This window comes from Cupressus sempervirens, unplaced genomic scaffold (genome assembly GCF_028749045.1).
Source record: "Cupressus sempervirens isolate cs-2001-9-10 unplaced genomic scaffold, ASM2874904v1 CseChr00s100002_03, whole genome shotgun sequence".
Lineage (NCBI taxonomy): Eukaryota > Viridiplantae > Streptophyta > Pinopsida > Cupressales > Cupressaceae > Cupressus > Cupressus sempervirens.
Genome location: NW_028322207.1, coordinates 2,498,762 through 2,525,293, shown reverse-complemented (window position 1 = coordinate 2,525,293; position 26,532 = coordinate 2,498,762). Strand labels below are relative to the sequence as shown.

General features: G+C 36.5%; 1 protein-coding gene across 1 annotated transcript in view; it reads left to right on the top strand.

The window, feature by feature from the left end:
* The window catches only part of LOC149527830 (P-loop containing nucleoside triphosphate hydrolases superfamily protein), a 43,639-nt gene extending 20,172 nt beyond the window's left edge, over positions 1-23,467 (top strand). Inside the window, exons 2-11 of the mRNA XM_089812100.1 lie at positions 11,249-11,328; positions 11,457-11,508; positions 11,632-11,673; positions 12,152-12,230; positions 12,518-12,549; positions 12,649-12,717; positions 13,101-13,175; positions 22,800-22,916; positions 23,013-23,063; positions 23,170-23,467. Of these exons, the coding sequence (XP_089668226.1) occupies positions 11,249-11,328; positions 11,457-11,508; positions 11,632-11,673; positions 12,152-12,230; positions 12,518-12,549; positions 12,649-12,717; positions 13,101-13,175; positions 22,800-22,916; positions 23,013-23,063; positions 23,170-23,307 (735 nt within the window). The 3' untranslated portion in view covers positions 23,308-23,467. The remainder of the gene's footprint in view (positions 1-11,248; positions 11,329-11,456; positions 11,509-11,631; positions 11,674-12,151; positions 12,231-12,517; positions 12,550-12,648; positions 12,718-13,100; positions 13,176-22,799; positions 22,917-23,012; positions 23,064-23,169) is intronic.
* Positions 23,468-26,532: the final 3,065 nt, after the last annotated feature.

Below are 26,532 nucleotides of genomic sequence, written 5' to 3'. Positions count from 1 at the left end.
ATGACAATATTGCTGAAGTAATTAGTGAGTTGATAAATCTGCTATGTATTTGATTTTATGAATTCTGAAAATAACATTTTATTAGCAGCAGTTCATTTCCACTTTGCATATCATTGTAGTTGCTTTCTTGTTTATGTTGTATGATACCAATTCCATGCACGAAACACAACAAACAATAAATGTTTGATTTCCGGAATTATAAGGGGTTTAAAACATTAAACAGAGAAATAAGAAGTTGAATGCAAACTGTTTGACATAATTCCTTTCAGCAATTTGGTTTAGTTTTTTGGGACATCCAGGGGTGCCCATTACATTAGAATGTTTCTAATAATAGTTGTAGATAATTATTAGTTTTCTCCTAGGTAGAATAGAAAGTTTCTATTCTTTATGATCGTTTCCTAAGGAATCATTGTTCCATTCTTTTGTATATATAGAACTCTCGGTCTCTATTAATAACAAGCAAGTATTTTACCAATTACTTCTGTAATATGGTATCAAAGCCAATACTTCAATTTTTTTTGAAAAATTTATAATTTCCTTCGCAGTTATTTGCCTAAATTTTTTGACATTATTTCTAAGGCTTTTCTGAATAGCCCGTCTAGGGTTTCCGTCTTTTTGAGAAATTCATTTGTAAGGTTTGCACGTGTCTGCAAATTGCGTCCATACAAACAAAAATGAAGGTAATTTTTTATATGGTCATTTTTCTTTTCAATACGACTGATTAAAAAAAATGCATGACCTCTGTAAAAATTGCAATTTGGACAAATCACGTCTGTTATTGCTCGTGTTTCTGCTTGTTGGGGGGCTTGGTTCAGCTGCACTTTGTGAGTCTTTGGTGATCATGACTTCTCTGCTCATGACCAAAAATCAACAAAAATCGAGAGTTGTTTTTAGTAACTTTTTTGGAGTTGTTTATTGCTAAGTCAGTGTTGCCCTCTCCAGCAACGTTAGTCCATGCACAACCATTTTTGAAAAAAGCCCAACATTTTTACTAGAAAATGACATTTTTCCCTACAACTTTGACCTTCATGGTCGATGACTAGAGTTTTCGTCAAAAGCACTAGTTTTCGGGTTTTGGAATTTTTTTTTGATTACAAATTCTTGGAGGGTTTATCGAGATCTCAACTGGGTTGTCATTCGATTTTTCCATGTGCCTCAATTTTTGAACCAATGGATCTAGAAATCAACAACTTATTCTTTCTGGGTTTTTCGAGCTCTCTTCTTGGTCACCTTTCAAATTTTTTGGGTCTTCCGTTTTTTTGCCTCAAAGAATGTGCCTTCACAGATTTTCACCTTTTTCATTGAAGAATGTGCTATGGCATCATTGACTAATATTCTGCTTGAGAGCAATTCCAAATTAAATGGTTGGAATTATGGCACTTGGAAGCAGCGGATAACAACAATTTTTGATCATCGGAATACTGATCAGATTGTTCTGGGTGTTGCACAACATCCGATTGCCCATGGTGCTGATCATGATGCATGAGATTTGAATAATTGGGAGGCGGTGATGCTTCTCAAATTATCCGTAGCTGATGATCAGCTTTCTTAGATTCCATCCGGCAAGTCAATTGCTGAGATATGGCCACATCTCAAAAATCTTCATGAGACTTCTGTCAAAAGAAGAGCTTTCTTCTTGAAGAACACTTTATTTTCTATTATCATGGATGAGCGAACATTGTTCTAGGCTCACCTGAATAGGATTTAGGAATCCGCGATTAGCTGCTCGTAATTGGTTGCAAGATGTAGGAAGAGGACATTGTGGTTATCACTCTCCAGAGTTTAGCGAAGTCCTACGAGCATTTTATTGAGGCCCTCAACATCACATCTTTTGGTGTTGATCTGAAGTTCACAGATCTCTGCACACTTTTGCTTCAGCAAGTGCAGTGGAAACAACAATTCGGTAGCAGTTCCAACTCCACCTCCATAGAGCAAGCCTTTGCTGCTAAATCCTTTCAGAAAGATAAAGACAAGTCTTAGTAGTCTTCTCAACAGAAGTACTTTGTTCTAGCTTTAGAAGGCTCCCAAAAGAACATTCAATGCAACTATTGCCACAAGTTTAGTTACATGAAGGGTTGAATGTCGGAAATGCTTAACTGCCCAATCTAAGCAATTAGGTTTGCAACCCAAAGTGAATAGTGTAGAGCACATTGAGCAAACAAAATTTGGCTTTTACACCTTCATGACTAAAAGACCTGTAGATCATGTGAAAATGTCTACTTGGTATATTGATTCAGGTTCCTTTCGTCACTTCACCCACTGTAGAGACTGGTTCACTAACTACCAACCTTACTTAGATCCTGTTATTTTTGGTGGTAGAGAAGAGTACACCGTTGTCAGTAAAGGCAACATTCAAATTTAGTCTGCTAGGAGAAATCTCATTTTCCTCGATGTGCACTATGTTCCAGGGATGAAACTAGATCTACTCCTAGTCAGTCAGTTACTGCGACATTCTATGCAGTTGGATGTCACCTTCAGTTCACATAAGTGTACCATCATTGATAGGGCAACTCGGTCAATTGTTGCAGTAGGTCTTGAGGATCATGGTCCTTTCTGACTTACTAATTCTTGTGATTCTCACGACTTAGCTATAGCTGCTTGGCAGCCTTTTGTTAGCACACTTTGGCATCAACAATATGGGCACTTAAATGTGCATTATCTCTCTCAGCTTGCTCGACAAGAGCTTGTCCTCGGTTTGCTAGAGATTTAGACTTAGTAGTTTGACATTTGTGATGCATACCAGGCTGGGAAGCAACATCGCACACCTTTCACTGCTGGAGATTCATGGCAAGCTTCTTAGGTACTTCAGCTTGTTCATGCTAATATTTGCGGCCTTATAGACACTCCTTGGGTTGAGGTATTTTCTAGTGTTTATTGATGATTTCAATAGAAAAATGTGGGTGTATTTTCTTAAATAGAAATCAGATGCATTTCCTGTATTTCAGAAGTTTAAACCTTTAGTTGAAAAAGAGTATGGGAAATCTATTATTACTTTTAGATCAAACAATGGGGGTGGGGCGGGATTTTGTTCTAATGAATTCTCTAGCTTCTTGGATACTCATGGCATCAAACGCTAGTTAACCACACCCCACACGTCACAATAGAACATTGTAGTTGAACATCGGAACTGAACAATCACCAAGATGGCTCGTTCCATGGTCAAACATAGACATGTCCTAAAAAAGTCATGTGCAGAAACAATTAACACTGCAGTTTATCTTTTGAACCAGTTACCCACAGTGGCAGTTATAGGTAAAACTCTGGAAGAGGCCTGATTAGGTCGCAAGCCCAAAATCAGTCACTTAAAGGTTTTTGGCTCCCTTGCTTTTGGTTGGATCCTTGATGCATCAAGCACCAAGTTGGATGCCATGAGTCAGAAACTCATGCTTGCTAGATATAGTAGTCTTCACAAAGCCTACCACTTGATTGACACTGAGACATCTCATCTCATGTACAGTCGTGATGTAGTCTTTGATGAGTAGTGAGGATCATTCATGCCTGTTTCTCTTGTTCTTGATCCAACAAAATAGCCTATGAAGGCTCATGAATTGGGAGTTAGGCTTCCATTAGGTCCACCTAATGGGAGGGCTCCAGTAGCTCTTGCAACTCCAGTTATACCAATGATCCCTATACAAACACCTCTAGCTTCTCCTTCAGGATCACCTCGCTTTGTAGATGCTTCACCTAAGTTTGATCCAATTTCTTCTAATGAGGAACTTGATCACCAAGCATCTCTTGATGCTAATGTTGGTCATTCTCCTCTTCGACCTAAGTAGTGGCAGTGGCTAAGACACTTGTTGATCTTCGTGATGATGAGTTCATTGATGGGAGAACTGCTCAGAAAAAAGAGCAAACCAACAAAGTCTGTTAACTTTGTTCTCATGGCCAACATTCACAATGTGTTTAAACATATTTCGAGGCTAAAGGAATTGCAAAATGGGAGTAGGCCATGACATTTGAACATTGAGCCTACTGAAGAATAACACCTGGGTTCTTTTTGATCTTCCACCAAGGAAGAAACCCGTTGGCTGCAAATGAGTTTACAAAATCAAATGCAAATCTGATGGTACTTTGGATAAGTACAAAGCTTGTTTAATTGCAAAGGGCTTTTTTTAGCATCAGGGCATTGTTTATGAGGAAACCTTTGCTCCTACTACAAAGATGAGCACCATCAGATTAGTCCTAGCCATGGCAACACAATTTGGTTAGAAGGTCCATCAGATGGATGTCAAGAATGCTTTCTTGAATGGTGATCTCCACGAAGAGGCCTACATGATACAACCTCTTGGTTTCAAGGTTGCTGGTAAAGACCATCAGGTTCTCAAATTAGTGAAAGCTCTCTATGGCTTGAAGTAGGCCCCTAGAGCATGGTACATAAAAATTGATAAGTACCTTAGTGATCAAGGCTTCCAGAGGAGTTTTTCAGACTCAAATTTGTACATCAAGACCACTGACAGTGACATCATTCTTCTTGTTATTTATGTGGATGATTTAATCATCACTGGCAGTTTGACATTTTTGATTTAGGGAATCAAACAAAATTTATGCTAATCTTTTGATATGATTGACCTTGTGCTCATGCATTATTGCCTAGGTGTTGAGGTTTGGCAACAATTTTGGTATATTCATCTCTTAGTTCAAATATGCCAAGGTTTTGTTAGACAAATTGCATATGCAGGATTGCAAGCCTACATCTACACCCATGGAGAAAGGTCTCAAGTTATCAACAAAGTCTGATTCTCCTCCCGTTGATGATACTACATACAGGCAACTAGTAGACAACCTCATCTACCTCTCTGCTACTAGGCATGATATTAGCTTCGCAGTCAGTTACATCTCACACTCGATGACAGTTTCCAAGGCTAATAATTGGATGACAGCAAAGTGTGTGCTTCGTTATGTGAAGAGCACTTTAGATTATGGACTTCGTTACTCTCGAAGTTCTAATCCTAAACTTAGTGGGTTTACAGATTTAGATTGGGTAGGCTCTGCTGGCGATAAAAAGTCAACTTCTAGATATGTGCTCGGTTTTGGATATGGTGCCGTCACATGGACCAGTAAGAAGTAGCAGGTAGTCTCTCTCTCCTCTATAGAGGCCAAATACAGAGGGACTGTTAAGGCAGGATGTGAAGCTGTTTGGCTTTGCTGGATTCTTGAGGATATGCAGATGTCACTAGCAGGATTGACTACTTTGTTTGTTGATAATGAAGGCGTTATCAAGTTAGCACGAAATCCAATCTTCCATAAACGAACCAAGCATGTGGATGTTCACTGTCACTACATACGACAGCTGGTTGAAGACGAGATAATAGACTTGTAGTATGTTCCTACCATAGATTGGACTGCAAACATTTTTGCCAAGCCGCTTGGTCTTGATAAGTTTTTCAAATTCAGAGGACGACTTGGTGTTGTGTAAAAACTGTGGACACACTTCTATAAACCATTATACTTGAGAATACCCATGATGAAGAGGATCTTAAGAGGCGGCTTATAGTTTCCTATCTATGACGTGTAAGGCTAAAGCAAGCAAATAACAATATGATAATGGCTCTCAAATAAACCCATTTAAGAAACCCTTGCAAGGTGCACCATAGAACAAAAGATTCAAATGAAATGCAAGATCTAAGCTAAATGAGATACAAGACCTAGCTATTGTGAAAGTATAAGTGCATGCAATGCAATGAAGGCAATAAGCTAATCTAGGAATTGAAATGTAAGATGGATAATGCTAGCCTAGCCATGATGAACAAGGTCCAAGATGTAAGATGAGGGCAAGCTCCAAGTATTCCAAGAATGCAATGAGACTCCAAGGTACCAAGGCTTCAACCTGTAGTGTGACGATAGTTCCAATTCCTTCACCTTATACAAGAATTGGCAGAGAACCTCCTTTTTAAAGAAAAAATGGATGATAGAGATTAAGAGGCAAAATAGGCATAATCAAGGGAGGAGAATGCATCTTGAGCGATCCATGTGCACAAGCATCTCCACCAATCACAATCAATAGTTGACTTTTGAGAGGGAAAGAAATGCGTGGAGGAGAATTAAAGTTATTAAAAAATAAAAGATTCCTCATGTAGAAAGTTGTGCATTCACGTGTAGACAAAAATGCCTTTTCTTTTATTTTAAAAATAGAAAAATGCTTTATGTGTGCACACTTAGGATAAGTGGGAAGTGGGGCTTTTTATTTAATTAAAAGGGAGCAATTTCTTTTAATTAAATAAGAGACTCAAGATAAAGTGGTCAAACCATAGATAATAACAAATAAATAGATTTGATCAAGAAAAGTGATTTATGGTCTAGCATTGGAATAATTTAGAAGAGCCAAAAGTGGTCTTATAATTTACTGGACCATTTTTGGGTGATTACAGGCATTGTAGATAGATTAACCATTAAGGGAGGGTATTACGATAATAGATAAACATCTATTATTAGTTAATGGTAATTTATTGTAAATATTAGAATGTTTCTAATATTTAGTTGGTGTTAGATAACTATTAGTTTTCTCTTAGCTAGAATAGAAAGTTTCTATTCTTTATGATCTTTTCTTAAGGAAACATCATTTCATTCTTTTGTATATATAGACCTCTCGGTCTTTGTTAATAACAAGCAAGTATTTTACCAATTACTTTCGTAATAGGATCTCTAAATCTTGAGCAGCGATGGGAGACAAAATAATTTATAATATATTGCAGCCTGATATGAAGATTGAAAATATTAAACTAAGCTTCTCATTCCATCGGTTAAAGCAATTTTGCGGTGTAAGGTTGCAATAACATTAAAAGAAAATAAATTAATGTGATTATATTTATGAAGGGGTGTGATTAATCAAAACAAAAGTAAAATATATTTTAAGAGATGTGACTTTTTGTCTTGAAAAGTCATAACTCCAAATGAAGAAAGATATAAATAAGTGAGAAGTTGGAGAATAGAGAAGATGACAGAACAAGAGAAAAAGCAAGAATAAATTACTGGGGTATATTTAGACCTTTGTAAGGACTGTGAATTTAGAAGCATGGTTTGTAACATGAACTCATATAAATTATTTTGACGAGAAATAAAAGATCTCTATTTGTGTTTATGTAAGGCAAGGAGAATAAAACTACAATTTGGATTTGTCCTTTGTGATCAATAAGGCAATTTTTGGATTATTTCCTACAATGCTTATGTACTAGATTTGTCATAGCATTCTTTGTTTGATAATCAGGGATAGTGTGAAAATATATGTTTTTCCTCATCCTTGTCTAATTGAAGTTAAGAGTCCTTTTTGGACTAGCATCGAATTGCATAGGTGGTTTATTTTCTGCATTTAGAGCACAGGGATAATTGATAATATTTTAAAGTATATTGTCTCATAAAGTTGTACATAAGAATCTCAACTGTGGTAGACTCTATTGGCCGAATAAACAAGGCTTTGGTATTCGGAACCATTGAAATACAATTATTGGATTTATAGTTGAAGTCAGTGGTTCTTTTCTATATCTCCTTCTTGCAAGCATCAACTCCATTACTGATAAAATCTTATAAAAACATTTAATCATATCAAGCATTCAACCTTTTTTTAAATATTTTGCAAACTTAAGAATTCACAAAGTTTTGATTCGCTATAGAAAAGCTTTGGAGTAAGAAATCAGGGTTCAAGAAAGGTTTACCCTCCTAGGTTTAGCGAATCCTAAAGTCCAGGGGAATTGAGGTTAGTCCCGTTCGTTGGCCAAACTGATTGACTAATCCTATTGGAGAATTGGCAAAGCTCTTGCATTTCTAATCTGTGGTTTTGGGAACCAACAATACCCTTCTTGAAACAAGTGATTGAACAAACTGTGGAATCAACATCCTTACTGCACATCTTTCTAAATTTGGGCTTGACACTTTAATCAATTTGCAAATTAATCTTTTGTGCTGTAATCAGGTATTTATGAATATAATTCAGATTTGCACATTACTACTGTTTCTGAGTCAATGTACTGTGCTACTTCGATATTTTCTGAGCACTGAACTTGTGGATTATTTTTGAATATTATGACTTTGGATTGGTGGTTCATTTAATTAATCTTAAGCTAATTTGGTCTCTGAGCCCTTTTCTGATCAGTGAGTATATTATTCATTTCAATCTTGAATCTAAGCTGCATCAGAACAGTGGGTATATTTCCCTTAATATAGTTGATTATAACAATTTTAATGGACCAAAATGTTGATTGCATAATGAGCATGTATTTCCAACAGTTGTTAGAAGAGTAAGTGGTTGACAAGGAATGATATCAAGAATAAACAACCCCTCCTGCTGAAGCTTGAGCTGCATTCTTTGAATTGCTATTATCTTTTACAATACAGCACTTTCGTATTTATCTTTGTCAAACTTAACTTCCAGGTTAATTTCAATGAGCTGACTGACTGAAAGTAAGTTCTTTGTTTCTGACAAGGGAAAAACATCATATACTAATATCAACTCCCAAATCCTTGCTTAGAAACTTCTCCATCTCAAACTCTCAATATGAGAGATAAATTGCTTCAAGTACTACCTCTTTTGTGTTTGTTTTATTTCCTCTCAAAATATCACAAACAACCCTTTTATGAGTGCAAATCTGCTTGACTCCTTTTAAAATCTACCCAAAGCTATCTCCATCCCATCAGTTATCAGTTATCACCCATTTGGTTGGAAAATTGCTCTATCAAGATTTCACCTGACTATGAATGTTAATTTGGAATCCTTAAACGGGTGGTTATTTAAGGCTTAAGCAATAGAAGACTTAACATGATGTTAATTTGCAGGTTTTCTAAATGTTGAAATCCAAAAGCTTTAACATAATTTTCCAAATGGCTGATTTATCAAACTTTTTTTTTTTATCAGTGCCAATTTATCAAACTTTTGTTTAGAGAGTTGATGGGAAATAAATCCTTTAGCTTTTACTTGTAAAGAAGATTTACCTCCATCGTGGAGAGTACCACTTTACTTAGTCAATGTCATGCATTGTTCTTTCCTTTCTGTATTGCATTTAGTTGCACTTGAGTCAATATGTCAAATTATAAATATCTTTTCTTTTTTGGTAGTATGACTTATCAGAATATTAGAATATTCCTATTTAGTGGTCATCTTTTGTATATTATGTAAAATATTTAGACAAGATCATTTCGACAATCTTCTTTAGTTTCTTACTAGAAACTTTCTATTTTGTACATGTAAATTCTTAATAGTGATCAATTTGATACATTTGTTAATACAACAAAATATTTTGCCAATTACTCTTCAGTAATATGGCATCAGAACAAGCATACAAAGTTTTATTTTTCTAAGAATTTCAATCGTTCTTTTTTAGTATTTTTTGAAAAAAAAAATTGTTGTTCTGGGTGTCATTTTTTTTGCACACTCGCGCCTCTATAAATCCCGTATCTTTCTCTCTTGGAACTGAACTGTTCTCCTCCATTTTGCAGACCTATTGGGATCATTTCTACAGAGTGCAGGTCATTTTTGTCTGCTTCCACAGACCTGTGTTTTTTAGTGACGGGATTTTTCACTGCATTTTTGGTCTATGCAGCTCATTTTTTCTTCAAATCGTGGTCCTTCTGTGGCTGTTTTTTCAGATGCTTCCCATTTTCTTCTGCTTCTGCACTTCTGTATATATATATTATATATGACCCATTCTTTAGTCGTTTTTTGCTGCTAACGACTAAATGCCTTGCCTTCTCTGTTCATGCTTTCTAGGGCTTTGGCTCTGAAGCTTCTCTGTTAAAAAGCAACTTCAACAACAACATCGATTTAACATAACATTGTATCAGATGTGCAGCCAGATCACCTTCTCATCACATTATCTCTAGCATCTATAGTTAACAACATTATTTTGTCACCTTGGTCAGAAACTTTGTTGATTCCTCTTATTTGTTTTTGCTGGCCCAATATACCAACAATCCTTGGTATTGCCATCTTATGTATGAATGTGTATTTCTCAGCTACCCATTGAAAACTGATTTCTTGTAGCAAACTACAAGAATACAGATTTACCATGGCTCTTATACCAAATGATGGTAAGACAAATATCTTATTCATCATCTGAATGTATATTTATATGAATAATTCTGACTGTGTTTTGGTATTTTGGGCATATATATGAAACCAATTCATAGACAAATGTAACCAATCAGCAAGCTGTACAGCAGATTTAGATACCTAATAATTGACAATCTAAAATTGATAATACAGTTGCTATTTTTAAACAGATTCAAGTTTTATTCATAGCTGCAATAAAAAGCCTGCAATGCAATCCAAGAGTTCATTTGAATTTTCATTGTCATTCCTATGCATCTTCGTACCACACATAGAGTTCATGTGCTTTGCATGGTGCATTAAATGAAACAATTAAATATTTGAATCCAAATTCGGCTGCTTCATCCATATACAATTCCTTCACTAGAATATATTGATAAAGGTGATCAAGAGTGCTGCCTGTAAAGAATTTTAATCTTATTAATATAGCCTCCAACCCCATTCAACAGAAACATTATATATTTGCAAGACTAGCTAGAAGCAAATAATTTCACATAGGTCCATCCTTTTTCATGTGGTGCAATACCATCTTTAATAGCATAACTGTATGGGGATTGGAATCCTGAACATCAATAACTTATACTCAATGGCTAACTAAACTGTTTAGAAATTCTGTACACTTTATCCAGGCCTAATGCAAGTTCCTCAAAGGAATCAAACTCTTAATTGTTTCATTTCCATCTCTTGCAATAGACTGCAAAGGTGTCTTCTCACAAAACCCTGTGATATTCTCCAAGTTAAATTACATAGATCAGAGCTACCAAACTCCATCTGTATTACATACATTTTACAATGTCTTTAGAGAAAGATGAGATTTTTTAACAGAGATTTCAGCCTCGTACAGCCAAACATATCTGCCATATCTTCTGCTACAGGGTCAGCATGACTATCCAGTTGAAATGTCATCACAGGCTTATGGTCCTGTACCAAGCGAAATTGTGTGTCCTTGCAAAATGAGTATTGATCCTTTAAATTTCTTGAGAAGGGAATATGTGTATCCCATAATGTGCATGTACTGAAAAGGCCAGGAATGACGGATTCAAAGATGAAAATTGGTTTTATTGAAATTATTTTAGAAAAGCATTTTATTCAAATTCTAAACTAAAAAGAATTGCATATAGGTCTATAATGTATGCTATAGAGCAAACTAAGTATAAAAACTAGGTTCTACTTGAATGCTATTTAATTTGTCCCCTCTTTTGTTCTTTCTAGATTGGTGTCAGTGCACCTCAGGGTAGTGGAAAAACAACACTCGTCTATACTCTCGATCATCTTTTCAATGCCGCAGGCAGGTATTATGTTGAAATAATTTGATTGGGACAACATATATCTGTCTATTCATGAGAATAAAGGTAGCTTCTTTTTGACATTTTACATTCACATTTTTCAATGTGTTTTAATATATCATGCATACTTCCAGGAAAGCTGCCTCAATATCTATTGATGACTTCTATTTGACAAGAGCCGATCAGGTATGAGGATATATTTGATTATATAATTATGTAATTCTGCAAGTTCTTGTTTGCTTATGAAAAGCATGCATGCAATACATATGTATATAACTGCAGTTTCATCAGTTTTTGTTTTGAATTCAGGAAAAGCTTGCAGCTGAAAATGTAGGGAACACCCTTTTGGAGGTTTGAACCTAAAATCTTCTCATTTAAAGAGAACAAATTTCCACAATCCATTATATTGTACTAGTATGTTTCTGGATTCGATTGTGTTAAGATTTTTACCATCAACGTTTCGAATCACACTACGTGATCCATCATCAGGATGAAGGGCAAGAGAAGCACAAAAATATAGTATATTGGCAATATACTATATTTTTGTGCTTCTCTTGCCCTTCATCCTGATGATGGATCACGTAGTGTGATTCGAAACGTTGATGGTAAAAATCTTAACACAATCGAATCCAGAAACATACTAGTACAATCTTCTCATTTGTTATATCTCCATACATTTGAGTCATTTTGGTGGAAATTAAATTTTGTAAAGGCAGTCTTTGGGACAAAATGAATTATGTAAACATTTAGCTTAGGTGATAGTTATATTTGTCATTTTAAAATTTAAAAGAGGCTATATGAAAATCCTGTAAATTGTGTATACGTCCAGCTACGGGGTAATGCAGGAAGCCATGATTTAGCGTTTGGAACTGATACTTTAAAGACATTGTCTAGCTTGGTGAAAAAAGGTATGTCTTTTCCCAGTCTCAGCCACTCTGTTATCTTTTCATTTGTTTTTGTCACATTCTATCGTATTCTCTTTACAGTTTCATTTGTACAGACTTACAAAGGAATTAAAACAACCCTTCACAAAATTCTTTGCAATTTGATGGAGGTTCTTCATACTTGTCCTGCAGAGCAAGTGATTTCATAATTAAAAAATTGCCATTGTGTGTATGATGTCATTTATTTATGCTTTAACGTTTGAATGCTGGCTCAATAGTGATCATTTATGTTTGAAAGTGGCTTACTTTAGGTACAAAGGCAAAGGTACCTCGTTATGATAAGGTAGATCCTGCAACATTGTTGTCTTGCACAATAAATGACATTTATTTTCACTTTATCAAGTCCAACAAACATTTTTTGACTAGGCTATTTCAAGTGCAGTCTGCTTATAATGGGTTGGGTGATCGAGCAGTTCCTTCAAGGTGGCCTGAAATTGAGGGACCTTTGGAGGTAGGGATATAACTTGGAAGTTATAAAGATTTTGGAACTAGCAAGGCTTTTTTTTTTTTGTGCAGATTTAGAAATAAAAACAATGCTATTTCAAGACCTCTTTAGAGTTCACATTTTTATTGCTAAATTCCACCCTAGTAAATAACAATGGTAAAACAGATACATGTTTGAAAATTTGATTCCTGAACCTTTAGAATAGTCATAACTTCAAACCTGCATATCTGCATAAGTTATAAATGGTTTTTACTTTTTACATACCACTTTAGCTTTCAAATGGACATTATGCTTGTGTTTATGCAGAACGTCTGGAATTTTTCGATTAAGTGTAATGCTAGAATGTAGTTTCATTTTATCTATTTGATTGCATAATGCAAATCTCACAGGTAATTTTTCTTGAGGGGTGGATGCTTGGATTTAAACCACTACCAGTTGACACAGTAAAGTCAGTTGACCCACAGGTATTACCAAGATTCCATTGGAAGTTATTAAGAAATTTCAATGCCCAATTAACTTTGGTTTTTTCAGTGATGACAAAGATATAAATAGTCAATACAAGAATGTTAAGTTTCTGATAAGAACTATCCTATAAATTTGTTATGTAAGGTGGATTATTGCTGACAGAAACTGCATATGAATAGTAGCTCATTATAGCATTAATTCTATCATGTTTTGCATTTGTAACTATGTTTAAAATGGACTAGTGCTGACAGAAACTACATATGAATAGCAGCCCATTATAGCATTAATTCTGTCATGTTTTGCATTTGTAACTATGTTTAAAATATTTGCCACTCTGCATCAATCATATGATAACTAGTTCTACACAAATATAGCACTATAAAGACAATGCTTTGGTTGAATAAAATAATAAAAATGTATTCTGATAGGGATTTTCAGGTGTAGCCATGAAATTAATTAACCTATCTGTTCCATACAGCCTTATTGTATAATCACCTATCTTTGAAATGCATTTAAAGTTACACAAAAATAAAATAAGCCAGGACACTGGAGTCTCCTCACTCTTTACAAGATTCAAGTTTTGATTGTTTCCTACTCTATGAGACTTCAAAATATTCTTGATGTATTAGAATTGATAAATTGGCCCTATTGATTGTAGAATCGTTGAAATTGAATTGTGCGTCCTCATGGAGTCACCCAAAGCACCTATAATATCCCCCACCTTTCCCCTTTTCTTGCTGTTGTCCTCATCATCATGGGAATGCAATTTTAGCAGGTGCTGAGGAAAATGGAAGTAATCCTAGTTTCATAAAAAGATTTGTGATACAAGGAGGAAGTCCATAAGATTAGATGAGAATGAATTAGTTAATAATTGAATTGATTAATATTTTATTCTACTAAGTTTTTGGGATAGGGACAATAGGGGATGGGGGGACTCCATTTTAGGACAGTTTTTTGAAGCCATTTTTAGGGACATTGAAGGGGGTGGCTATATAAAATTTTGGGGAAAATTTAGAAGTGTATGAAAATTCTAAACATTTATATGATAACATTGATAAGGTATTCATCTTATACATTGCAAATCCGTAATACACAACATGAGAGTTGCAAGTTAAAAATGTCGAAACCTAAAATTTAACTACTTTCATAATTAACTGCCAATATGTATTTATATATTTTAAAATAAAAAATAAAACAAAATTACTCTAACTTGTTGTTCCATCTTTTGAGGCCATAAACTGAACCTGTTAAGAGGCTGAATGGTGTGAATTTCTTTGATCTGCAGTTATTCAAGTCTAATTTTTCAAAATCACCTAGAAAGAACCATTTGTGCAATACTGAAAACTTTGGCCAAAATGATTTCTGATCATTCCCTTGGCGGAAAATGCCTCCCCAAGAGTCACCAACTCAGTACTGTATTAGAGCTGGTTTCTTGCCAGCCAGTGCTTTTAGCACTTGGTTGCAGGGGCTGTTTAGTAACAATGACAGCTCATGGGTGACAAAGGTAAGGACAAAGCTGGTTTAACTAGTACTGATACTGAAAGAAGAAATTTACTACCATGTCGGATATGATGTCTCAAATGCTTGCTAAGTTTGAATTAGGGAATTCAAGATGTTGCTCAGGGTCAAAGTGGTGAAACAAGTTCTTCAAATAAACATAATAAGACAGAGAGACACACTACTACAATAGTGTCAGGATCTGTTCCAAGGCCTCTCAAACCCACTTTCGCATTTAGGGAGGAGGCCCAAGTTGCCGTAGTGATGCCATTTCCTTTGGTTGATGAGGTGAGCATTGCTTATGCTGAGTATACTTATCTTTCAGATTAGATTAAGCAGGGCTTATAATTGAAAGATTATCTAAATCAGAGGAATAAGTGAGGTGGTGGAAGAGTTGAGAACAGGGGTCCAACATTTTAGAGGGACTTCCAGCAGGCTTTGAGCAAGGTTACCTTGCCACACTTTGATGTTAGAGACAAATACAGAGCAAAAGCTTGGGTTCAAATGTTGGACAACTATTTGGCTCTTAGGACCAGGGCAGAGAACGAGGCAATTAAATTTCACATTTTGTGAGAAGCCTGTGATTGGTGGTAACATGGTTTGTTCACTCTGGGGCATGATCTGATTATCAAATACAATGAGTTAAGCAACAAACTCATAGAGAGATTTATCGAGAACCTAGCTAGTATAGTTGAGGCAACACGGTACCATGCTAAGTCATGAAGTTTGCTGAACTTTGACCATGAAGTTTGAAGCTCAGAAAACTTCAAAATATGACTTAAAGTTCATTGAAGTTCGTCTTATATTCGAACAGGCGCAGGGCATAATTTTTTTTCCAATAAATTTATTCTGAAAATATTTTTTTTTTCTGGCTCTGATTTAGTTTTTTGTTCACTCCATCAATTCTAGAGAGACATAGAAATCCATCTAGCGACGAACAAATTATTGCCTGTGTTTTTCATACTCAAGAAAGCCTCAACTCAAACCGTGGAGCATAAATGTTTTTTTTGGTGCGCTGAGCGATTTTTGCAGGATTTTGATTCCACTTTGGAGATGGGGGGACCAATGGCCTAAATATGGGAATGAAAAGGTGATGGCGGGGGAACAGCGACGGACTAGTGGTTGAGGGGGTGGTCTTGATAAACAAATTGAGGCAAATCAAAATCTTGAATGTAAAAATTTGCAATATAGAATCTCTGCAAGTTCTCAATAAAAGGAAAACTAATCTTCTAGAATTTAAAGGATGCATTTAGTATGTAATGACGTACCACATAGCAAGAAACCTGGGAGTGCCCCCAATGGAGGTGGCGCAAGTGGTGATTCTCTTGGGGGGGCGTTTCCCTTAAGTCCCCGTGGCTCGGAAACGTTCCCCTATAGAAGACTATGAGTGTTTTTTTTCAGGGAGGAGGTAGGGGGGATGCGTCCTTGTGGATCAATATATATATTAAAGTTGTATATTGATATATTTATGATTTAGATAGTAATAATATTAAAATTAAAATTTAGACTTCTTTATGTCATAAAATTTATTATAGTATTTTCAATAATTTTTTGTATAACATGTACAAATTTAATATAACATTATTTTACTTTTATAGATTTATTATTTATACTTAAAAATTAAATTTATATAAGATAATCTAATCCATTTTTTTTTCCAAATTTTTTCTCTTGCCGAATATCATCCGAATCATTGTTCCCTAACTTGATCTTGTACTTGAAACTTGTAACATAGGCACCACGGATGCTTACATTTCCAAGTTTCAGAGGTTATCTGTTATGTTTTCTCATATTATAGACAGTATACTAGTAGTACTTTTTTAGTGGAGGACCAATGGAGCCTATTAGAGGATGGTTCAAGGTTTTTGCTCCTTTGAGTTTGTAGGAGGCTATGAGGAAGGCTAGGAGTGTGGAGCTCACTGCCACCAAAAAATAATTCTCGTTCAAGGCCTTCCAAGATGAAACGGGTAGGAAGCATGATAACAAGGAAAATGTTCAGCCCAAAGAGCCATCTTTGAAGGTGGAAAATGACTTCTAAAGTAAGAAAAACACTTGTTTCACATGCAAGGAACCATGGGCCCTAGGACATAAGTGTTTACAAAAGGAAAAGAACTGTCAATTGATGGCATGTTTAGCTGATATATCTGAATTAGAAATTTCAGACTACCAAGCTGAAATAGAGGACAGTGAAGAAAGGAATCAACAAAAGAGCCTGAGGAAGAGAAGGGAAGTGGAGGCACTCTAGCTGAATTCTCTAGGGAAGTGTTAGAGATCTCTTGAAACAACAGTAAATTAGTGCTCTTATTGACATGAGCCACTGATTATTTCATTGATGAAGACATTATGATGCAATGTAGACCCAAGGCTAAGAAATTTGGAGCTTTTAGAGTCATGTTTGCAAATGCACACACTATGTCTTGCATGACAAAGATTCCATACTTGAAACTCCTAAATTGTACAAATTCAATGATGATATTATGTTGTGATTACACGACGAATGAATGTTGTTGTCATGCAATGGCTTTGTTCTCTTGTTGAGAACTTCTCGAACTTAAAATCTATGGAGCTGAAATTTCAGATTGAGGATAGAATGGTAGTGTTGAGAGAAATGACAAAGGAGGGATCTCATATAGCTACATACAAAATGATGCAGGGAGAATCTGGCCATTGATAAAAAAACGATGTCACAAATGGGAGGTAACAATGATTTCCAAGTTCTAGTTAAAACCCTTACTTGATATGGATGTAGAGTTATCATCTCATAATCGTCTCTTTGAGATGCATTTTGACAGTCTAGGGGAAGAATAGGTTCCTATTGATGGTTTGCCTCCTATGATGGATCATGATGGATGGGATCCTAAGTTTCTGAATTGGGTATGGGTACGGTTTTAGGTTTGTGGATACGAAATCCCGGTATGAGAATTTTTTTTTGGGTTGGGTATGTTTGGGTACCTCCATAATATGTGTGTGTGTGTGTGTGTATGTTTGTGTGTTTGTGTGTGTGTGTATGGTTGTATGCGTGTGTGTGTGTATGTCTGTCTTTGTATATGCATGTGTGAATACATGTATGCATGAATACATGTATCCATATCTCCTTACAAGCATCAACTCAGTTATTATATAAACATTCAATCATATTAAAGCATTCATAAAATTCCATTTTGAACAAAGTTTATAGATTTTGCCAACTTATAATTCACAAAGTTTAAATTCGCTTTAGAAAAACCATTGAACCAAGCAGTCGGGGTTTAAGGTGAATGTACACCTGACTAGGTGTAGCAAAGCCTAAAGTGCAGGGGAATCAAGGTTATTCCCATTCCTTAGCCAAAACTGATTGGGTAATCCTATTGGAGAACTGACAAAGCTCTTGGATTTCCAATTTGTGGTTTTCAGAACCAACAGTATGCATTTATATGTGCATGCATGCATATGTATGTGTTTCCTATGATGGGTTAATGATGGATGGGATCCTAAGTTGTCAAATTGGGTATGGGGATGGGTTCAGGTTCATGGGTACGAAATGCTAGTATGACATAATTTGTTTTGGGGGTTCGGTATGTTTGGGTATGTCCATAGCATATGTATGTTTATGTGCGTGTGTATGTGTATGTATGTGTATATGTATGTGTGTATGTATGTGTCTATGCATGTATGTGTATGTGTATGTGTATGCGTGTGTGTATGTATGTAGCTAAAAAACAAATTAAGTTTAGGGTGTCACATACCAATACATATGCTAAACAAAACCTTTGCAATTTTTAAAATTTTGAAATAACATACTAATTTAAACTCAATTTTTGATATCAAAAAGATCAAATGAGAATCTCATGATAGATAATCATTGTTCAACATAGAAATAATACAATTAGGAATCAAACTTCAGTGCAGTAATTAGAACCATATGGGCCATCATCAATATCAAGATTAGCACCAACATTGACATTAGATGATGGAACCCCATTGTCACTTGCAGTAAAAGAATGCTGGCCACTCAACTCCTCAAGTATTGAAGATAGTGCAGCAATAGAAAGATCCAAGTTAGTACACTCTGGTTCTACATCCCATAAGTTAGTACACTCTGGTTCTACATCCCATAACTTTGTTGCTCGTTCCTTGTACTCATCTTTTTTGTGAGTGAGAAGCTGGAATTCCCATAGACTAGATCCTCTGCTTTGTTTGATGTCAACCTATTGCACTTCACTGAGTGGATGAAGGATTATGCACTCCAATTTTGTTTAGCTCAAAAACTCTGGTTTGCACATGGTCATGCGTAGAAACTTTGGTCTGCACATGGTCACGCATAGGACATGGTCTTCTTTGGTATGCTTACGTTTGGTAGAAACACTATTTTATTATGACGTAGAAACTTTTGTTTTACACACCTGCTCACTTTGGTTTCCACACAATCACAACTCACCCCATAGACACTATACTTTGCTCACTGCTTTGTTGTCACAAGTATTATCCCCGTGAAATATCAAGTAGCCACGTGAAGTAGATAAGATAAGATAATTTGTTAATGCTCAACTAGAGACAACCAAGAAACAACAATCTAAAGGGACACCAAACGATGTCCAAGGAAAAGTGAACAAACAAGAAACAGAAAGGAAGGACACCTACAAACACCACAAGGGGCCACCAATGATAGGGAAGTACCCCCGCATAGAGGGGTATCTACCAAGCTGAGTGGGGGTGGTTTGGGGCTGTCTCCAAGAACAACTAGAAGAGGGTTGTTGTCGAGGTGTGTAGTTCCTGTGAGATCTCATAGTTCTAGTATGAATTGAAGTCGAGGTGTCCAACAAACACTTGGTGCTTGTGGGAGAAGTGAACGACGTGAAGGAGGTGATGAGCTGAACAAGCGCAAGTCTTGAGGGAGATTGAAGCTATAAACAGTGATCGCGAAGATGTGTAGCCTCGAGAAGATAGAGCAAGGACTGCTGGTCCGTGTATTTGATGGAGGAAGCAAGGGATTGACAATCTCTTAACAGACAATAGAGCCTCCTATGGATCTTATAGTAAGTGGGGCAGTGGAATAAGAAGTTCCACTCAATCTCCATAACCCTTATGCCTCAAAGAAGGCAAATTCGACCATCCCTATCAATCTGGTGATTGGTCTAGATGTGGAGTCGGTGGGAGCCCACTCTAAAGGAGCCCAAAGGCATACACAGGGCATGAATCCAACGCCGCTTAACATAAGAGGATCAAACAATGATCTCGTCTTGTATATCAATATAGTGCTTAGCATAAAAGGCTATCTTGGAAAGTAGCCCCCTAGGGGGGTCGATCCAAGTCATGTAAATGTATCTCTTGTAGATGTCCATCTTGACATGCCTGTTCAACTTTGATTGGGTAGGGAGAAGAGTGGGGGCATCCAACATGTATTGGAAGGGAGTTAAACAATTAATATCAATGCCCATCGAGCTAAGAAGATATGAGGCTTGCGCATACCAACATTGGGCCTGACTAGTGGGGTCATTTGCAACAATCGCCTCTTAGGAGCGATAGGCCAAGTAGGAATATCTATAGTGAGCCTCGACATAGTCGGCAAACCCCCAAAGACAATACAAAAACCAAGTCATGTTGAAGATGGTGTCGAGTTTAAGGGGGTGAGCCCCGAAGTTAGCCAAAATGATACTTATAGGCGTAGATTGGCGGCTTTTAAGAATACATCATGGGAGTGTCTAGACCCACTCGATAGAAGTCCAATTAGAGGCCAGGAGGAAGGGGCCCCAAACCATGGAGCCATAAAGGATCGTTGGCCTAATCAAAGAATCCATAATAGACAACTTGGACGTGGTGTCAAAAACACTGTCTGTTAAGCAAAGCAAGGGAACCAAGGCCCTTGTTCACTCGCGGTTGCATGACCGGTCTCATACTGAAATGGGGTCCAGAGAATTTGATGTGTAGTTAGGTGTAAGTAGATGACATCTCAATCTCAACCCCTTGGAAGAAAAAGTGCACGGAATATAAAGATGACACTAAAGTTTGAGGTTTTTTTTGTGATTTTGCAAGTCAAATCCATCGCAAGTGGTCAAGAATTTACATGGAATTGCCATGTTATTGATAGAATCAATTGGGATAAATTTTCTTTTCTTTGAAAGGATTTGGTGGCCAAAGTCAAACCTTGTGCATACCCACAGGTGATTCAACCTAGATTCCAATTTTGGTACTACTTGTTCTTGGAATTGATTACAGAAATGGACCGATTCAGCTACTTAGATGGGATTGATATGGCATGATGGATGACTTTGTGGATTCACCACAAGGAGAGGAGTACTATTGTGGAAGTTGCTGGTCCCAGTTCAGATTTGGATTCAGGTTGGAGATCTCAGTTTGTGGGTTCAACTAATTTTTTTTAGGGTGGGTTTGGGTCTGCTATGGGTTCAAGGCTGCTGTTGAAAATGAATGTAGTCTGGGAATATACATTTTGAATTGACTATGGTTCTATAAGTAGCTTATGGTTTTTACAATTAAGAGGGGACACAAGCAATTCAGATTCTTGTGCACCTCAGGAATATGTTGTGATGGAGAGAATCAATTGGTTATGAACATTGTTGAGATCATGTTAAAAGGTAAAGGAGTTCGAGAAAAGTATTGGTTGGAGACAGTTCATACTGTTTTTGTGCTCAATAAACTTTCTTATAAAGCAATTGAAGGCATTACTCTTGGGGAAGCATGTGTGTGCAAATATCTCAAGGGAAGACTGCTTATGTCCTTATTCCTCAAGAAAGAAAACTGGATTTTGATTTAAACAACTTTTGTTCACTAATTATAGCAATCATTCAATGACAATTAGATTCATTGGATATCTTAAACTAGGAGGCAAAAATTGGTAGGGATTTTATTAGAAGTGACAATGCTTTTCAGTCTAGTTCTTATCTTCATCAGTTTTTGATACTAGTAGAATAGAATGCAATGTTGTAGGTTATGCACAGGATATGGCCAGCAGATTTGTTCCTATAAATTGTGTCCTATTTCTTCTCAAGGGTGTGGTTCATCTTCTTCCAACGGGCATAGACTTTCCAGTCATCCCTCCCAGCTACAGGGGCAGATGCACATCATGAACTTGTTCACCAATACATCATCTCCCTAGCCTTGAATGTGCTGTTTTCCTTGAGGGATTACCCTGCATGACCTCATGGCCCTTAACAATCCCTGACGAGCACTATCAAATCTTGTATTAGTCCCTTCACAGTGATCGATGATGGCACTAGGGAACAATTTCTAGTTCAGACAGTGATTACTCGATTTCTACTTTCATTAGCAGTTGCTCTTTGGGGTTCCCATTTCCACTTCTTGGCTATAAGGACTAGTTTCTTGACCACTTATGTGGGTGGTCCCTTGTTTCAGGTTTCTTTACTTTTGTTCCTCTCCTTTGTGGTGCTTTTCTAGGTTTCTCTTCCTAGAGGTTTTTATTGTAAACTTCTGTATTCTTGAGTCCCATTGAACTACTTTGGTCATTTATGAACAATAACATAATTTCTTTCTTCTCTCTCTAGACAATTCAAGTGAAAGACGGAAGTGAAGGGTAAGAATCTGTATCATATGACTTGCTTAATTTTAATGATACTTAATACTAAATTTCTTATTAGGTTTGGAGATGAGCTTTATGCTGTACAATGTTTCAGTTTTACTGTTAAGGGAGGGTATGACGATATATGCAATGGCCATATTATAGTTGGCCATGACAGATATATTAATTGATAATTAGGATGTAACTAACATTTACATAATTCAGTTGGCAAAGAACACTACAGGCAATAGGGATTCAAGCATAATATGAAGAACTGTTCTTTCTTCACTCTCTATGATTGATAGTGTCCAATGTTATCCTTTATAAGTTTCTATGTTAAATATCTAATGATCACATTCAACTCAACATTTGTTGTCATGTATCCACCTAACACTCCATGTCAAGACTTGAATAGGAAACGTTTAAAAAATGTAATGTTGCAAGATGAATTTTTTGATTTTCATTCTATTTTCAGTTTTAATGAGCAGGAAACCCAATTTTTTATCGTCTTGAAAATGGCAGTATGTTCTTTGGTTTGATAATAGATTCACTGTCCATTTTGGCTCATTGTTTTCTAATTCTGATTTTAGTCACTGAAAACAGTTTTTCTTAGTTGGAGTCTGTAAACAGAAACCTTGAATCTTACTATGATGCATGGGAGAAGTTCATTGGGTCATGGATAGTTATCGAAGTTGATGAACCACAATGGGTTTATAAATGGCGTCTGGAGGTATGTCTTTGAGGTTTATCACAGGTTCCTGTGATAATGTTTTTCCTTTATTATATCTGTTGAAGTAGATTTCTAAGGTATCTTATCTTGTGGCAGGCTGAGATTGCAATGAGAGAAGAAGGAAAGCCTGGAATGTCTGATGAACAGGTATTTTCACATCCTGCAGATTCAGACTCAACATTTAATCTTTACATGAAATGAATGTTTATTAGTTATGTATTTTATTAAAAATTAACATGTTTGCATCCTATAGATTGCAGATTTTGTCTCGAGATATATGCCAGCTTATAAAGCATATTTACCTGCTATGTATTCGGATGGACCATGTGGTTCAAAGCCTGAACATACCCTTGTAGTCAAAATTGATCAACATCGAAATCCAGTTGGTTGAAGCTGTTCAAAGTTAATGTGATTGGATATATCATTGAAAACCATTGTACAACGTTTCACCCCAGTAAATGCTAATCAGGGTTCATACTCAATATGCTTGCCCAAAAAAATACTTGGTATCAAATATTATTGTGCATAATGTAGACCATAATTTTTTGCCATACAGCTGGATTTTTTAAAACTTTTTGGACACTTTTTAAAGGTTGGTGTGCATCTGACGCTACATAATAATACTTTGAGATGGGTTCCACAAATAAAATTAAATCGAAGGCTTTTCAAAATTAACAGAGGTGTGCACAATGAACAAAATTTGTTTCTCATCTTGGACTAGTTCACCTGATTCCAAATGTCTAAAAAATTAAATATAACAACTCTTCAAGGTAAACAAGACAAACTTATGATTACCCAACCAACCGTTTCCATTAAGCATACTGAAATTCCTAGCATATAAAAAATTGAATGGCACAAAGCAAAACTATGACGGTCAAATGGCTTTTATGTGATTCTTTCCAAAGAGGCAACTTAAACTAATGATGCAGATGTAATCTGAATTGAGTATATCAGTTGCCAACTTAATCCTATCAAAGTGTATTCTCCCTATCAAATATGTTTATACCATGCATTTGCTTTGAAACTAGGAGATTTTGAGAAACAAGTACAAAGAGAACTTTATGCATGACCCAAGGTATAAGAATTGAACAAAACTGAACTCTAGAAGAGTAAGTTGGCCAAGGTCATTATAGAAGATAGTGCATTCTCTAATTGAGTATGCATTTCCAAGCCAATTTTGTTTGCAAAACACGAAGGTTTTTGGAAGCAATTGCAGCAGAGGAGAGAATAGATCAAAAATAGTATTATAGATGCATAATGATTGTAGAACACAAGGGTCCCTTATGAGCATGGACAATAGAAGCACCTCCAATAACACAAGTACCACTCATCATAGAGCCCAAACAAGGAGGTCCAACAACATTAATCTTATTCGTGGAAAAAACGATGCAGCCACTTCCGGCCATAGTAACATGTTGGGCTAAGCCAACATTATCAATCAAAATATGATCAACAAAAACAATAACATCGAAGGCTCCATTGACAAAATCGGCCTAAGGGGGAACTCAATAACATCCTTAAGGCCAACCTCATCAACCTAAATAGAAGAAGGGACAACATCAACATTTTGAAGTTAGAGAACAATAATAACAACCTAAGAAACTTCCACTTCAGTTTCATATCTTTTGACCACCGTATAAGGTTGCCACAAAAAGCCCCCATCTAGTAAGAGAGCTTCTTAGATTGGATCTTTTAGCCACACATTTTGCCGCAAGATGCGTGATATTAAAGCATTTCCTACATCTAAATGGGAGACCCTCATAAGCTAATGACAGGACCCAAGAGCCAATAGGGATATAGAGCTTAACCTCTAATGGAAGGCCTTTAGAAGCATCTCTATCAACAAGTATCCTTGCGTAGGTAGAGTGCAATACATTAGAGGATTTAGAATGCGCCATTGAGAAATGACCTAAGGCCTCACCAACTTCCTCAAGCATAGAATCATGCCAGAGATGAAGAGGGAGATTAGGAAGTTGAACCCAAATAGGCATTTTGCAAAAAGAGTCAATGACAAGATTAAAGTCCTTGTGCCAAGGTTTAACCATGAAAGGGAAGTGACTTTCCCAAGTGAAGAAATGACTACATGAAATTGCTTTCTATCATTCACATTATCAAATTTGACAACAAAGAAACCCCTTACCAAAGGAAAGATTTGGACAAAAATAGTAAGATATGGATTCCAATGCTTTGAGATCCAAGTATGGAGCTCCTTGAGAGAGGGCAAAAAACGCCTAAATTGTCAAATGAGCACATCCACCTCAAGAGCCTCAAGCCATTGCTCAATCTTTGAGACAATATCCTTATTTAGCTTGTTTGAAATAGGGTTGTATGAAGGAAAATGTTTAGAGACTGTAGACTTAGTGAATGTCCCCAAACCACAACCAATACAAACAAATTGGGCATAAGATGGGCCTTTCGAACCCCCCTGAGATCTCCTTCCTAACCCCAACTTCCTACATGATAGCAACATTAGTGATTTAATGAACCTAAAAATGGGGCAATCCATAATCCAAAACAACACTCGTTGCCATTGAAACCCTAGAGACCAAGGGAGCTGGGAAAACATATTGCACCATAACATCCTGCCTAGCCAACCCACCATCAATACACTGCTTAGAAAAAGCCACCGAGGTGGGGGATGAAACACTAACATTCATCACACCATGTTTACCAGTAACGATTAAACATTTAGTGGAAGAAACTAGATTCCCAACCATAGGATCACCATCAACGATATGCAAATCCTTAACACAAACCCTAGAGTACTAGGCATTAGAAACCACTTTAACTACAGGGAAAATTGTAGTGGGGGCATAAGAGATCGACACAAAGGGTAGTACATGCTTGTGCAAAGTAGAATTCAAAAATCTGCATAGCGAGAGCTCATTTCGTCAAAATGTGAACACAACCAAGGGAAAAATCAACTTTCTTCTCCCATCTCAGTCTAATGTTAAAAAACATTAAAAACATGAATATAATGTCATAATAGTTTCTCACCAGAGAGTGGGAGGAGAGTTTGCAATTAAGGGAGAACTTCTAAGGGCATCCTGTGGAAGTGACAGTTAAGGGAGAACTATGGGGGCACCCTACTAAATGGTGAGAGAGAAAACGATTAAGGGACTTTGTTACATTGAAACTTAAGAAAGAACAACTATTGAGGCATCCTACCACACAAGGAGAGAGAAACTACTAAAGGCACTTTGTTGCAGTGACAACTAAGGGAGAGAAACTATATGGGTACTCTATTGCACTGTGAAAGAGTGAAACACTAAGGGCATCCTTTTACAATTCTTCTTCCAACCTTGAGGGTCTGTTGACAAGCCTAAAGATCGCCAACCATGACACACATCTTTATTTTTGGGATTAGCACTAATGCCTCTTTGATAAAGAATAGGTATACATATGGTCTAAAATCCACCTTGCAGGAGAAAGGGCCCAAGGCATAAGAGAAGGGTGGTGAATGAGCTTGCAAGTAGGCCATTTAAGAAAGACCATTACGACTTAGGATGGCAATAATATTTATAGACTCAAGGAACCTCTTACAATCTCTACATGATGACTCCATGCTCGACCAATATATCATCTTGGAAACTAAGCTTTATAACTTGTGCATTTG